We start from the raw sequence: 15,325 nt of genomic DNA, 5'->3' as shown, positions 1-15,325 counted from the left end.
GGCTTCCAAATGGATAGTGGAGGTTTCTGCGCGGGGGGGGGGGGGGGGGGGGATCATTTATAAATATAACCCCGGAGAGTCAACAGTTTGTGTCTGGACTATGTTACAAATCAGTGGAGGCCTTTAACATGGTCCCAAGGGCAGTGGCATTCTTTCCCATTGCCACTGTTTAGCATTCTTAGTCCCACATAATCCTGGCTATACGAATGAGCAACAGCAAGAATCAGGTATTGGAAAGCAGCACTGGCTAAGCAACTGAATAATGTATCCTGCGTATCAATACACATGGGTTTCCCATAGTTTTGATGGAATGAATGAAAATGATGATACTTTGAAAGAACAACTCTCAGAGGCTGGCAACCTCCTAATCCGTAACAGGGAACATAACAGGGAACATTTTCAGTAGAGAACTGCAGTGCAGAACTACAGTGTCATTAATTCCTATGCTTAGTCTTTCCTCTTTTATAATGTCATAGTGTCTATCTGGCTGTAGTAAACGCATTCAGTGATTCTCTGATGAAGACGCCATACACACCCCCTTGGATAAAAGGGGTTGTAAAGGGCTTGGATGTGCAAAGAACTGAGTTGTAGACGGGAAAAGTAGTCTAATTAGACTGTGTGAGGGAGAGAGGGAGTGACGACATTCGTCAGTAACTCACCTATTTTCCAATGTTCTCAGATGTATTATTAGTTAATGTCATTAGAGAGAGAGAGCGAGAGAGAGAGAGAGAGAGAGAGAGAGAGAGAAAGGGAGATTGAGAGAGAGATGCTCATGTGTATGTTTGTGTGCATGTTTTGCTGTCTGTGGGGGCACATTCATGTGCAAGTGTGAGTCAGGGAGCGTGCTCACACACATGTTCTGTGACCTCACTCAACAGACTGGGAACGGGAATGCGACTGAGTGTACATGGCCAAGTGTGTGTTTTTGTGTTGGGTGAGAGTGAGTGTGTATGAGCATGGGCTTGCATTGTGTGTGCGTTTGTGTGCAGAAATGTGTGTGATCACGTGTTGTATTCAAACAATGTGCTCTACGTTTCTGAGGGGACACAACACAGTAAAGCTGCTTTCATCCTCATGACTGAACGCTGCCATGTCCAGTGACACTCCACATGGGTGAGTCAGGCGGCTTGCTCATACTCTTCCTGTGAGTCCATATGGGGACATGCACTCAAAGGGAGAAAACAGACAGACCTTCATCATTTCACAGGAGAGTTCTGTTTCTACTCTCAAACTGGCCTCATTTCCATATGCAAATGTGCTCAGAGAAATCTTTTTTAAAAATAAAGAAAAATCAAAGAATTAATTCATAATATACTGTATTTCCGATTTAGGATAAAAATGGGAAATACATGCCCAATTTCAGTTTGACATGAAAGATGCTCCCTCAAACACACACACACACATACACACACTCTCTCTCACACATACACACACACACAATCTCTTTCTCTCTCTCATACACACGCTCACATACACATGCGGTCTCTCTCTCACGCACACACTCTCTCTCTCATACACACACTGACACACACATGCACACACTCTATCTCACACACACACACACGTACACACACTCTCTTTTTCACTCATACACACGCTCACATACGCATGCACCCTCCCTCTCTCTCTCTGTCTCACACACACACTCTCTCTCTCACACACACACACGCACACACTCTGCGTGCAGGAGGTAAGGAGGCGCTGTGGGACGCGTCTGATCCCGTGCGTCAGCGGCTGAGATGTCTTTATCGCTTCATCATTTGCAGTGCAGCGTGAGACTTTGACAAAGCCGCCGCGAGTTGCGTATGGCGATCACGTTTTCGGAACGTGATTCACTCGGGTCTAAAAATACCTGCCTGGAATTTGCCAGAATAAATAAAAACCCAATCGGGCGCCCCAAGGGAGGCCTGATCCCAGCCTCCTTCACAGCAGCACAGTTTGAGCTGTTGTACTCTCGCCTCGACTCATTTGTGAATCTGTTGTTTAACTTCCAAAAAAATACAAACCCTGCTGCCTGAGCCCTGCTACATTTCTGAGCAGGGAACCCTGTTTTTGGAATAAAGGGAAAAGATGGGTGAGGGTTTGAGAGTCCCAGTTTGGGCGAAACTCCCTGGAACACACCCAGTTTGACTTTCTTCTTCCTACACAGCTCTTTTTTGTACTAGAAAAGAGGAATTATGGGGGAAGTGACTCCATGAAGGCATGTTTACAGGCTCGGCCTGAAAGCATTTGGAAAGCCAATACCCTCACCCACAATACATGTGTCATCAACTCTGATGGTATCACAACAACAGCGACACAAGGGTATCATTATTATAAGATATATGGAAAACTGATAAAGCCAAGACAGCTCGGTGAAAGGTCATGTTTGTAGTAATATCTATATGAAGCAAGCTTAACATTTACTCATTGTGAGTTTTCATTAGTCATCCACAGTAGCCGGATGGGGAAAGGACAAATTTCACACTTGTTTAATTTTGGAATACATGATGAAGCACAGCCTGGTCACAGGGAACAAAAAAAAACCCCAACGTGACTACAGAGCAAGCGGTCTCCATTTTATTATTTTACTGGTTTATTCACTGTCCCCATCTGCCCCAATCAGCTTATCTCCTGCTGCTATACTGCCATTTATTTTTTTCACTGTTAAAACACTTACAAGAACACCTTTTAAAATGGTTTTGTGGTTTGAGATTATGCACCACATTTAAAAAGAAATCACATCTGACATTGTCTGTGTGAAATATGCCTCTAACATGAACTAAATTTCCATGGCAACCGTTTGACTCCGGCTCTGATTTTAGCCTGCACTCTTCCGATACTGTGATTTGGCCCCTACAGGCAGGAGTCACCCCTGCACCTCTATGCTTCATTCAGCCAAACTCCAAACCCCGCTGGACCCCCCTCCCCCCCACTCCAAGAAAACTAAACAAACAAAACAGCAAGCAAACAAAGACCCTGCATGAGTAAAAAAAAAGGAGAAATCTGTTTGTTTTCTCTTGGACTACAGGTCACCTTTCTTGTCTGTACCAAGAAGATGGGCAGGGTAGAATAGTAGTCTGACATCACCAACCTGTCAGGATTACCATTACCAATACTCCATTAATTAACAATGAAATGTGTGTGTGTGAGTGTGTTTGCGCACGTGTGTGCGTATGTGTGTGTGTGTACGCATGGGTGTGTGTGTGTGCATGTGTATGTGTGCATGTGTGCGTGTATGTATGTGTGTGCATGTGTATGTATGCATGTGTGTGTGCATGTGTATGTGCATATGCCTGTGTGCGCATGTGTATGTGCGTATGTGTGTGCATGTGTACGTGTGTATGTGTGTTCGTATGTATGTGCGCGTACGTGTGTATGTGCGTGTGTGCGTGTGTGCATGTGTATGTGTGCGTGTGTATGTGCGCATAGGTGTGTGTTTTGGGGGTGAGGGCATCACAGAGGAAGCTAGGCCCCACTCTAATTGTCGTTGGCAGCCCAATGACCCCCGACGAGGAGAGAAAATGCTTTTCAGAAATGTTTGTTTCCATCGCTGTGACAACCGCAAACAAGTGTTTTGACGACCTACACGCACGGTCTGCACTCAAGACACAGAAATGCAGACACGGCCTCCGTTGACTGGGTAACGAGCCTGACAAAAACTTAACGCTGCACTTAATAAAACTGTCACAGCACATAAAATGGATGACTGCAAGAACAGCAAATCTGGTTGAAAAGATGGTAGGTACCATAGTAGGACCAAGATTTACCATTCATAATTGTATGTCTTTGGAAAGCTACAGGTGTGATATTTTGTAAACAATAAGGCTTAGCTGAGTCAATGCTCACTAATTCATCACTTATAAGAAACCACATATTTTACAGTACAATTATGTAGCATGAGACTCCTATTGGTTTATTGAATTGACTGACTGGCACACTCAGTGCCTGTGACCCAGTACATTCAAACAGCACAACATCACAAATAATCTCCAAAGCAGAAAATAAAAAGTTGTAAACAGAAGTGATTTTCTAAGCGAGATAAACGAGAGATCAAATTAAAAAGTCTTACGCCAAGTATAGGCCTAATAAAAATATTTCTGCAAAGGTAACGAAGTGATTGGAGGAGCAATCCAACAAGAAATGAGCTCTTCTCAGATAGCGGTTGCCTCTGGAAATGTAATTTTACGTTAGTCAGGGAAAATGGCAATTCCAGATGCTCCAATTCTCTTTGATGAAAGGATGAGAGCCAAAGCCATTTACATACAAAATCATCCAACTTACTGGGAAACAGGCTGAGGAAGATTGCAAACGGATCCAGACGGTTTCCCTTGATTAAGGGGATGTCCTCCTAAGACCCAGCAATTCATTTTTGTCCCCACATGAGTCTCTGGTCATAATATCCCAAACAATATATTCTATTGTATCAAAACCTATACTACAACAGTTCAATACAAATAAAATAAATAACAGTCTTTAATAACAGAACATATTTCACAAAACACTGGTATTATGAGGAGATGGGAGGCAGTAAACACACAATTATTGACTTTGGTTCCTCAAGACTCCATACCTGTTCAGCTCATGTTCAATATGCTTTGACGCAGTGGCCATTGAGGGCCATGTTTCCAGTGCTGTGCAGGTTCGAGCTGTAACAGTTCAATTAATCAACACGAAACCCAGAGACATGGAAATGAGACAAACAACAACTATGCGGAAAATAAATACAAAAGTATGTTTGTTCATCTCTTGAATCTAAAGCCTCATTCTGCACAAAGCTTCATTTACATAAAGCTTACATTTAAGTTTAGCAGCCACTCTTATCCACAGATTACATCTCTCACATATAATCCATTCATACAACAAGTATTTACTGAAGCAATTTAGAATAAGTACCATGCTTAAGGGTACAATGGCAGTGGCCCGACTCAGACCCAAAACCTTGGAGTTGTAAACCTGGTTTGCGAACCATTATGCCAGTCCTGCAGTCTGAAAACCATTCAACAATGCCAGTGGGAAAACTGGAGTCATATACAATATTTATCACAAACTAGCAGTTTTCCAAAAACATATTATGTGTATTGATATGTCTTTTTTTATTACAATACATAAAACCAAATAAGAACAGATGTCTGTAAAAAATAAGGAGGGAAGAAATGGCCCACAAAAGAGAAGAGACCTTTCAGAGACTTTTCTTTATACTTTTTAACGACTTTATAAAGGCCAATTTAGATGGTTCACATAATCTGCTGAGCCAGCAGCATTCACTGGCCACACGTTTAGTGCCATCCACACATTTCCCTATGCAGATCTATAAAAAATAACCTCTCCTCCGCATCAGCCACTTTGAAGGAGTTCCAGAGGATCGGCATGAATTCAAGTTCCTGACCTTTTCCCTGCTTTTTGAAAAAAGCCTGCAGGAAATGTGTGAGTTTGACGAGAGTCATGCTCTTCAACCACGACTCTCCGCGACCTTCATGAGGGGCGGCAGTGTAGTGCAGCGGTTAGGGAAGCAAGCCTGCAAATCTGAGGATGAAGGTTCAGCTCCAGGTTTGGGCCCTGCCATTGAGCCAGTATGGCACCTTACCATATTGAAGTGGATCCATAAACAGTTTACATCAGGGGTTCCAAAACTGGCGGTTGTGACCAGACCTGGGTCGAAGACATCATTGTTTTGGATTCAAATACTTTTCTATGCTTACTGAGTTTGTCTGGCGTATTAGAACCAATGGAACAGGCAAAAAAAAACAAAAAACAACCCAAAAAATGTGTCTTTAAATGAATCTTAGAATCTTAGAAGTCTTCCAGTTTCTTTCTGAGGAGTTCAGCTCTCGATATGCTGTTTGATATACTTGTACAAATCACTCCGATAACGCCAATGTCCCATTGGTCAATATGACTCCAGGTTGCTGAGTGAGAATGGTGCTGCACTGGGCTTATGTAGGTGTATGGCATACATCAATTCATAACTTTGTTCATGAGGTAGAGAAAGGAATCTTTTTTATTTTTATTTCATGAGGGCTCCACTGTTGGTCACTGATGTATGTCAAAATTATAATACAGTACCTCATAGTGGCTGTAGCATGCCAACCAAACCAAATGCCGCTCATTTCCATTTTTAATATATATTCATGAGGAGCTCAAAAATGTAAACTGTATTTATAAAGATAAAAATTCCAAATGCACCTTCAGAGACCAAAGGGGCAAGGTATGGTAATTATGAACCACAAGGTCTCATCTGACATTATATAAGAAATGACAACACATGATGATAATAAATAAATAAATAACTTGGGTGTGAAAGTCAGTAATACTGTAATGCGCTGAGGCTACAGAGTGCCAATTATGCAAGAAGAAATCTTGTTAAAATTCAAGGTGAGGACTTTGTATCTCATATACATCGACCACACGGACGTGTCCGATACACATGCAGGGGCTAGGAGCATCATGTATGAGATTAAGTATGTATTAAACCATATGCCGCTACACAATATCCCAGGGAGACAGAGCCAGGGATGCTGAATAAGGCATAACATGTTCCATCCTTCTTGGGGGGTGCACCATTTTTTCATGTCTTTCATGTGCTCTACTGTACTATTTTCGATGTAACACACACCTCGTATGTTCTGTATGTCTCCGCGTGTAGAGGTTGCTGCTGTCGTTTTAAACGTCCTCTAGGGGGTCAGTCAATAAAGTGTCCTTGATCCTCCTCCTGGACCAAACCGGTGTTCCTTCAGATGTCCTTTCAGACGGCTTCCCGGCGTGCAGCCAGCGGTCCAGAGACGTGCAACCTGGAGCGAATGCAGTCTCTGTCAACGACAGCGTGCTTGTCACGAGTGGGTATCAGTGACTGGCCAGGGAGAACGTGGGACTCAAATCATATTCCAAGCTGCTCAACTATTACAGCACCGAGAGCATCCAGTGTTGGGATTTGTGTATGTCTGTGTGTATTCAAATATAGTACACAGCTGCTATGTTGATTTTAGGGTAAGAGCTTTAGATTTAGCTGTGGGAATAGGGAGGGGGTGGGGGTTGGTGGGGAACAGATGCCCGTATAGAGGCACTGAATGTAAATTAATGTGTGGAGACATAGGGCGGGAGCTGAGCTGTGATTGATGCCTGTTTCACCTGGAGTGGTGGGCGTGGCTAGAGGGGCACAGGGTCCCTTAATGGGACGGGATCTGAATAATTGTGCTGGTTAATGTGTCCCACAGCACCATGAGTCTGACAGTAATGCTGTTATTATGGCGGTGTGATCGCTTGCCTCACTGGTACAAAGCTACCCCCCTGCACTCTTCACATACACAGCTGGTGGGGGACTGGTTTGCAGCACACAGAAGAATAGTTTTTGAAATATTTTGGTGTCTTGGACCTCTGGATTAACAAAATATAACGTAACATAATGGAGAAAACAGGCCATTCAGCCCAGCAATGCTTGCCTTTTCCTACCATGAGTGTACCTGCTGCTTAATTTGCTTAATAGTATCTAGCACTGCACGAAGCCTGATCTAGAAAACCCACAGTATCTCCCTTAAATCTCCTTTCACTAAACTCAAAGAGATTAAATCAGTCTTTCCTCATAGCTTTTATCTTTCATACATGGAATCAATCTGGTTGTCTGAACCTTTCCCAGTACCTCTATAACTTTCTTAAAGTGTGGTCTGACAAGGGTATTGTATAGCGCCTCATACACAATTGATGGATGCCTGCTCCGTTGGCTCCACCGGAAGACAAGTCAATGGAGGACCTCCATAAGGGAATGAATATGTGATAGGCTGCCATGCAAGACACCTAACGCCCAATTTCTCCCAACGAGCTGGTTGGTGTCTTGCATGGCAGCCTATCACCGTTTGTGTGTGAGTGTGTGTATGAATGATTGAATGAGAGGCATTAATTGTAAAGTGCTTTGGATAAAAGCGGCGTATAATAGCAGTCCATTTACCACTTACCAAGTAGAAATACCACTGAAGAAGAGGTCACTATCGATAGCTAAGTACTTATGGATTATTTGCATGTGCACTGTTAAAAATGTTGCATGTCCATTACCTGTCCACGCATTGCACTGTTGTAAGACGGGCCAACTTGAATTTGGCATTTCAACTGCCCCATGTGTAGCCTATATCAGTTCCACTAAAAACCGTATGAAAGAGGGGAAATAATGGACTTCACCAACGCCCATCTCTGCCTTTCTGATTACTGCTGAAGTGAGGGGGCAGAATTCAGCGAAAAAGGACCTGGAAGCCACGGAGCAAACGCAGTTCATAAAAACAGCCCACTGCTTTGAGGGAAATGGAAGGAGAGGAAGGACTTACTGGCAGCTTTCTGCAAGGAGACATCAGTCTTCTGCAGCAGGCCATTACACAGAGATGGATGGATTCAGATGCGGTTTAGATCAGCGAAGGGCTGCCAGGCCAGAGAAATCAGCCATGTTTGCAGTGAGCACTGATTACAGTTTGCATTGAGGCTGCTCTATGCACTACTCAGTGGTGGCTATGCGGTGAATACAGGGTGTCCTATCACAATATGTGTCCGATGTGCACAGCCAGTCAGTGTTTTAGTACTGTTTTAATAAACTTTTAGCAGTTTTACGTCTGGCAGTCAGAAGGTTGCCATTTCGATCCCCTGCCCTGGGTGTGTCAAAGCGTCCCTCAGCGAGACACCTTGCTCCCGATGAGTTGGTCGGTGCCAGCTCAGCAACCCATCGCGGTTGGTGTGTGAGTGTGTGTGTGAATGGGTGCATTGATTATGAAGCGCTTTGGATAAAAGCGCTATATGAATGTATTCCATTTACCAAATGGCACAAGGCTATTTACTTCACATGATAGCGAAATAAAAAGGTACAAAAAAATAGGCTAAATAAACAGGTGAACAAATACTGTCCAGTTTTCACTTCCACTTCTCTGTCCGAGTGAAGTAAAGTCAAGGTCGTTGGACAGAAAGGTCAAAGAGCAGCAAGTGCAGCACTGTGGGAACTTCTACAGCACTGTTGGTGTGTACGTTCAGAACCATATGACTGCCCTTGTATAAAAAAATGGCATGAATATACAGTTATTACTGCAAATGGTGGCTATTTTCATGAATCAAAGACTTTGATCATTCTTTTTGTGAAATAAAAGTTTTTAATTTTTTTTTTCAATGTCTTTTGACTGGTTGAAGGTAGCCTTCAAAAGCGAAGATCCTTTTGACCAGCGCATTTGTACAGAGCCTGTCCGTCTCCCATAGCGGTGTGTCTGCCCCAGTCTCTGGCCTCAGCACTGATATGATTAACACAGCCCGTTGCAGGAGAGCCGCTAACGAAACAATCCTTCTTCTTAATTGAGAGGGAAAAAGCTAAACTAGATTAATGGCGCACAGATTGAGGCTGTTCCAGAGCCTACACAGCCACCCCCATCAGAGCCGGGCTAATACCTGGATATTGTGCAGCTGTCACTGAAACGGGTATACGTTTGAAAAAAGACTGTGATGAAGTTAGGCCCGGCGATAAGGCCGGATCGATTTAAGGATCAGGTGCAAATTCCAGAGTGGAACACAAAACCTGTTTTGTACCTAAAAATGTCAGCAGGGTGTTCTTCTAGCCGATGGAAGAGCTATACCTTGTTTTAACAATTAGAGAATGATTGACTCCTTAACATTTCTCTTCTTGGGGCCATTTTCACTCGGAATTCAATTATTCATTATTAATTTACTAGTGTTTTTCTTTCCAGAATTGAATGACTAGTGAAATAGGCCTCACCTTCTCTGGATTTTGGAAATCCACTACAAGAAATAAATGTCCAGTGGACCAAATGCATAATAGTTTCTCATCCTAAAAATGTGCTAACTCTGAGAAACGTTGACATAATGTCCATTGTTTACTTAGAATTTCCCTGGAGGAATTATCACTGTTATCCATTTTGCCGTTGTATGCTTCTACAAAAGTACTTATACATAGAAATTCTATTATTTACCTTTAGTATAGGCTCTCTCAAACACATTGAGCCCAAATACAACTGTCTCTGACCAGTATTTGTAATGTAGTTGCTAAGAAAAGGCGATACCCCGATCTACCCCCCAAGAAAATTCAGTATAACAGCTCATCAAAGAACTGACTAGGGGCATGTTACTGAAGCGACGACTAAAAAGCATTTTAGCCAATAACACATTCCAACAGTGTATAATTTGTTAGGCTTGCATAAAACAACAAAGCATTTTTTTGGCTGCGTAATGAAACTGTAGCATTTGTGAACTGTTGTGTCTGTGCTTCGGCAAAAACTGTTCTTGAGATTTTATGCCAGAAATTTTGACATTTTAGAAAAAAAAAAGACATTTTGCAATGCCTACATCTAAATCGAGGACTTCCTTTGGAAGAGTTCCAAGGAATCCCTCAGAGTGAATATTTCTGAGGAAGACAATGACAACACAATAGAGGGCATTTTCAGTGACGTGACGGCGATCATCTAAATACATTCTCAAAATATTTTATTATTATTCAGTATGCTTATACATAAAAAGCCGGCCAGCTTTTGAATAATAAATAATGTCAATTATGGAATGTGTGTAACTTGTTGATGGGGGTTGGGTATTTAACAAAAATGTTGGACCTCAATGAATATATTAGTATACAAGATGGTATTATTGTGATTATTGTACTTATTTTTTATGATCCTGTTGCTGTCTGAGAATAGCTGCAAGGAGAGGGAGTTTGGAACAGAAAGGTAGGGGTGGGTGACAGGTGGTGGAAATACTTTTCAGATATAGTTTAGTCAGCAAAATGCAGTATTTTACACTTCATAAAACCCATAATATCATTTAGTTTCCATGTGACCTTTTAGAGTCTTCAAATGTCCTTTTTGGAAAACTGCCGAGACATAGATTACAAAAAACAATGCAGAATGCTCTTTTTTGGTGAGTTTATCCTCAAATTTGAAAGGGGATTTGTCCAGTGTTGTCCACTTGGCTCCATCATGTGAGCACACAAACCACAGCTACAATAATCTGTATCCAGGCAAAAACAGGAAATCTTTTCAGTGAGAAAAAGCTTCCACTTTCATTGTGTTTTAGCTTCAGTAACATTGTTTTAGTAATATTTGGATTAATTCCCAAAGGGTTATCTTTCTGGAGAGACCAAGATTAAGCCTGTAGTCGAAAGGGTTGAAAATAGTAACCATTTTATTTTGGGTATGTCATTTTTAAGCTTGGGTCAAGACAAAGGGCGATACTTAAGGGGTTAATTATCATATGCTATCAAAGTGTAGAGAAAGTGCATCTTACTACTCAAATTTGTGATTGGCTGAAAATGTCTGCATGCACTACTTCATTGGCTCTCAGCCAATTTTCTAGCCCAATCAACACAACCAGTCTCTAAACAGGAAAACACTGAGACACATCTGTGAGGTACAACAAAAGAAAAACAGACTAATTGGAATTCCCCCGTGGAACCCAGCTCAGTGGCAACAGAACAGAGTGAGAAAGTGAAAGAGAGAGAGCACAGAAAGAGAGAAAGAGAGACAGAGAGAGAGGGAGAGAGAGACCCTTCTTTACAGGGGAATTGCTGTGCAGTTATTAGGAACTGTAGACGATGAAGTTTCACTTTATACTTCCTGCTCCAACTACACAGTAGAGTATGAATGCAAATCTGACACAACAACTGCTGCGAAACCCTTCTGTAACAGGAGAGAAGTAGATTGCAAGTACAGGGGCTAAGTGCAGGATGCAGTATTTACTTGCCAGCAGGTCTGAGGAGCACAGAGTCAGTAGATACCCAGTCGCAACAGTGACTAAAACTCAACTGGGCCAGTTATTATGTATGTCTGCATTGTATGTCTGATGGCTAAATAGTCAACACATTTGCCGTTGCAAACAAATGCAATTTGCGAATTTGAAATGAAATAAAACACTAATGAAAATCTGAATTTGGATTTGAGAAAGAATGAAGAGATGAGAGGAAAAGAGGAGACGCAGAAAGAGATGAGCGACTGAGGGAGACTGACAGAAGAGAGGGAAAGGCTGAAAGAAGAAGAAAGACAGGAAGAGGGAGTGAGATAGCTTCCTCCATTCTGTGCTTTATTTCATTTGCCAGGCTGGGAGATAAGTCCCAATTAAACCTGCTTTACTGTACATCTCTCCAAGACTTCAGGCATGCTTTATTACTATGACTGGGAAGACATAAAAACAGCTTAGCTGAGTCACGCATTTTTTCCCTCTCCAACACAAAATCGGATTAGAATGTATACGTTTTTTTAAATCGCATTCTGCATTCTGTTAATGTTTCATAAATTAATTACGAGAAATGTAATTAAATAATTAAAAGTTTCATTTTATGAAAAAAGCACACAGTATTACTCCAGCTATGAGCTGATCATCTTAGACATTGGAGAAAACCAATGATCAAGGAAAGTTATGTAAGGAAATAGAAGTAGGTCTCAACGGATGCTTTACAGCCATTAGCAGAGTATGCAGTGCAAACAACCTGCCACAAGTAAATGCTTCCTTAAAATCAGTGCCTGGATAACCTAAAAAGTGAATGTATCATGAATGTTCTCTTTATAGCTTATAACCACCATTAAAACATGAACTATAATGTAAATTCTTTACATGAAGTGCATTAATGAATATTTTTCAAGACTAGCTATAGGCCTGTAAGCATAGTTACAATCCTCTTGTGAAGGGGGTGATAAGAGCGCTCATTTAGATGATTGGTGTGAAAAAACGAAAATTGAAGACAATCAAGGTGTAAGAAAGATGTCTGCTCACAAGCAGGGAAACCATGAAACACCAAGAAAAACTGAAGACCAGGCAGCACCACAGCTGGGCGCTGTATCGTTGATAAATGCATTTATTGGTCTTTCACTTTCCACAAAGATTACCCTGGTCGGCGGGGTTTTTCCTCTGCGTTGCAGTACAATAAGTGTTCGAATGACATCTGAGCTGCCCTGGTCAGTAAATCAAGCTCTCCAGAAAAACAGTGTGTGGGAAATTACACACAACGGGGTGGGCTGCTTTCATGCTTTATTTACCTGTCGCCCTCTCCTATGGAGGCCGGGTGCCGGTGCCTGACTCCAGCGTTAAATCACCCGCATCGCCCTCGCAGTGCGGAACCGCTGGAGCTGCGTCATTCTGCACAGCCGCTGTATCAGGGGAACACGCTGGGGTGTAGGGGCGTGGGACAGGGCGTAGGGGAACATGCTGGGGTGTAGGGGGGTGGGACAGGGCGTAGGGGGACGGGCGGGGCGTAGGGGATGGGACAAGGCATAGGGGAACATGCTGGGGCGTAGGGGATGGGACAGGGCGTAGGGGGATGGGGCGGGGTGTAGGGGATGGGACAGGGCGTAGGGGGACAGGGCTGGGCGGGGGATGAGGCCTTCGTGCGGCCGATGGAGGAGCAGGCGGGATGTGACAGGGTGGCTGGACCGCTCCGGGCTCAGTACCTGCCCTGCACCCCCAGCTCCTGCTCGACCGCCCTCTCGATGGCCCGGTGGACCACACGCACTTCCTCCTGGCTCAACGTCCTCTCCATATGCCGGTAGGCAATGCGGTAGCAATGGCTGGCTTTCTTAGTCCTGAGAGGGGAGAGGGAACACAGGTGTAACAGGGCCATGGACAGTGGAGAGGCGGGATCAGGCAACAAATCCTGGAGAAGAGGAACTTCCCACTACAGTGGGAGCAATAATTATTTGATCCCTTGCTGATTTTGTAGGTTTGCCTACACTTACAAAGAATGGAACTGTGTAGAATTTTAATCATAGGTACATTTTAACATTGAGAGACAGAATATCACAAAATAATCCACAATAACAACATCATATCAATTTTATAAATTTATTATCGTATTTTTGCATGAAATGATCCCCTACCAATCAGCAATAATTCTGGCTCCCACAGACCAGTTAGTTTTCCATTAAGAAGCACTCCTAATCTCAACTCATTACCCAAAACACCTGTGTCAACTCGTTACATCGTTATGTAGCTGTATAAAAGACACCTGTCCACACAATCAATCAGATTCCAACGTTTCCACCATGGCCAAGACAAAGGAGCTGTCTAAGGACATCAGGAAAAAAATTGTAGACCTGCACAAGGCTGGGATGGGCTACTAGAAAATAAGCAAGCAGCTTGGTGAGAAGTTAACAACTGTTGGAGCAATTATTAGAAAATGGAAGAAACACAAAGTCACCGCCAATCTCCCTCGGTCTGGGGCTCCACGCAAGATCTCGCCTCGTGGGATATCAATGATCATGAGAAAGGTCAGGGATCAGCCCAGTACTACACAGGAGGAGCTTGTTAATGACCTGAAGGCAGTTGGGACCACAGTTACGAAGAGAACCATCAGTAACACACTACACCATGAAGGATTAAAATCCTGCTGCGCGAGCAAGGTTCCTCTGCTGAAGAAGGTACATGTACAGGCCCGTCTGAAGTTTGCCAAAGAACACCTGATGAGGCTTGGGAGAAGGTGATGTGGTCAGATGAGACCAAAATAGAGCTATTTGGCATCAACTCGACTCGCCGTGTTTGGAGGAAAAGAAATGCTGAGTACAACCCCAAGAACACCATCCCCACTGTGAAGCATGGAGGTGGAAACCTTATGCTTTGGGGGTGTTTCTCAGCTAAGGGGACAGGACAACTTCCCCCGTATCGAGGGGAGGATGAATGGGGCCATGTACCAGGACATTTTGGGCGACAACCTCCTTCCGTCAGTGAGAGCACTGAAAATGGAAGCATATTAAGGTCTTGGAGTGGCCTAGCCAGTCTCCAGACCTAAATCCCATCGAAAATCTGTGGAGGGAGCTGAAGCTTTGAGTTGCCAAGCGACAGCCTCAGAATCTTAAGGATTTGGAGAGGATCTGCAAAGAGGAGTGGACCAAAATCCCTCCCAAGATCTGTGCAAACCTGGTGAAAAACTACAACAAACGTCTGACCTCTGTGCTTGCCAACAAAGGTTTCTCTACCGAGTATTAAGTCCTATTGTTCTATGGATCAAATACTTATTTCATGTGAAAATATGATATTAAATTTATAAAATTTATATGATGTTGTTATTGTGTATTATTTTGTGATATTCTGTCTCTCAATGTTAAAATGTACCTATGATTAAAATTCTACACAGTTCCATTCTTTGTAAGTGGGCAAACCTACAAAATCAGCAAGGGATCAAATAATTATTTCTCCCACTGTATGTGGATACAACCAGGCAGAGCTTGGGACAGACTGGCTCATTATACCCCCTTCCCACCATAGAGTCAGAACCAGGAGAGTTCATTATACCCTTTTCCCCACTGTAGAGAACCAGGCTGGCTCATTATACTCCTTTCGTACCATAGACTTAGAACCAGGCTGGCTCAATATACCCCGTTCGCATTGTAGAGCT

The 15,325-nt window shown here is 43.0% G+C and overlaps 1 protein-coding gene across 5 annotated transcripts in view; it reads right to left on the bottom strand.

Moving 5' to 3' along the window:
• Positions 1-12,797: 12,797 nt before the first annotated feature.
• The window catches only part of LOC133137309 (phenylalanine--tRNA ligase, mitochondrial-like), a 95,719-nt gene continuing 93,191 nt past the window's right edge, over positions 12,798-15,325 (bottom strand). For all 5 annotated transcript variants that reach the window (XM_061255500.1, XM_061255499.1, XM_061255502.1 and 2 more), the window contains one exon: positions 12,798-13,517. In XM_061255500.1, the coding sequence (XP_061111484.1) occupies positions 13,379-13,517 (139 nt within the window). In that variant the 3' untranslated portion in view covers positions 12,798-13,378. The remainder of the gene's footprint in view (positions 13,518-15,325) is intronic.

Source organism: Conger conger, chromosome 9 (assembly GCF_963514075.1).
Source record: "Conger conger chromosome 9, fConCon1.1, whole genome shotgun sequence".
NCBI lineage: Eukaryota > Metazoa > Chordata > Actinopteri > Anguilliformes > Congridae > Conger > Conger conger.
The sequence above is the reverse complement of the archived record's forward strand: the minus strand, read 5'-3'. Positions and strand labels throughout refer to the sequence as shown.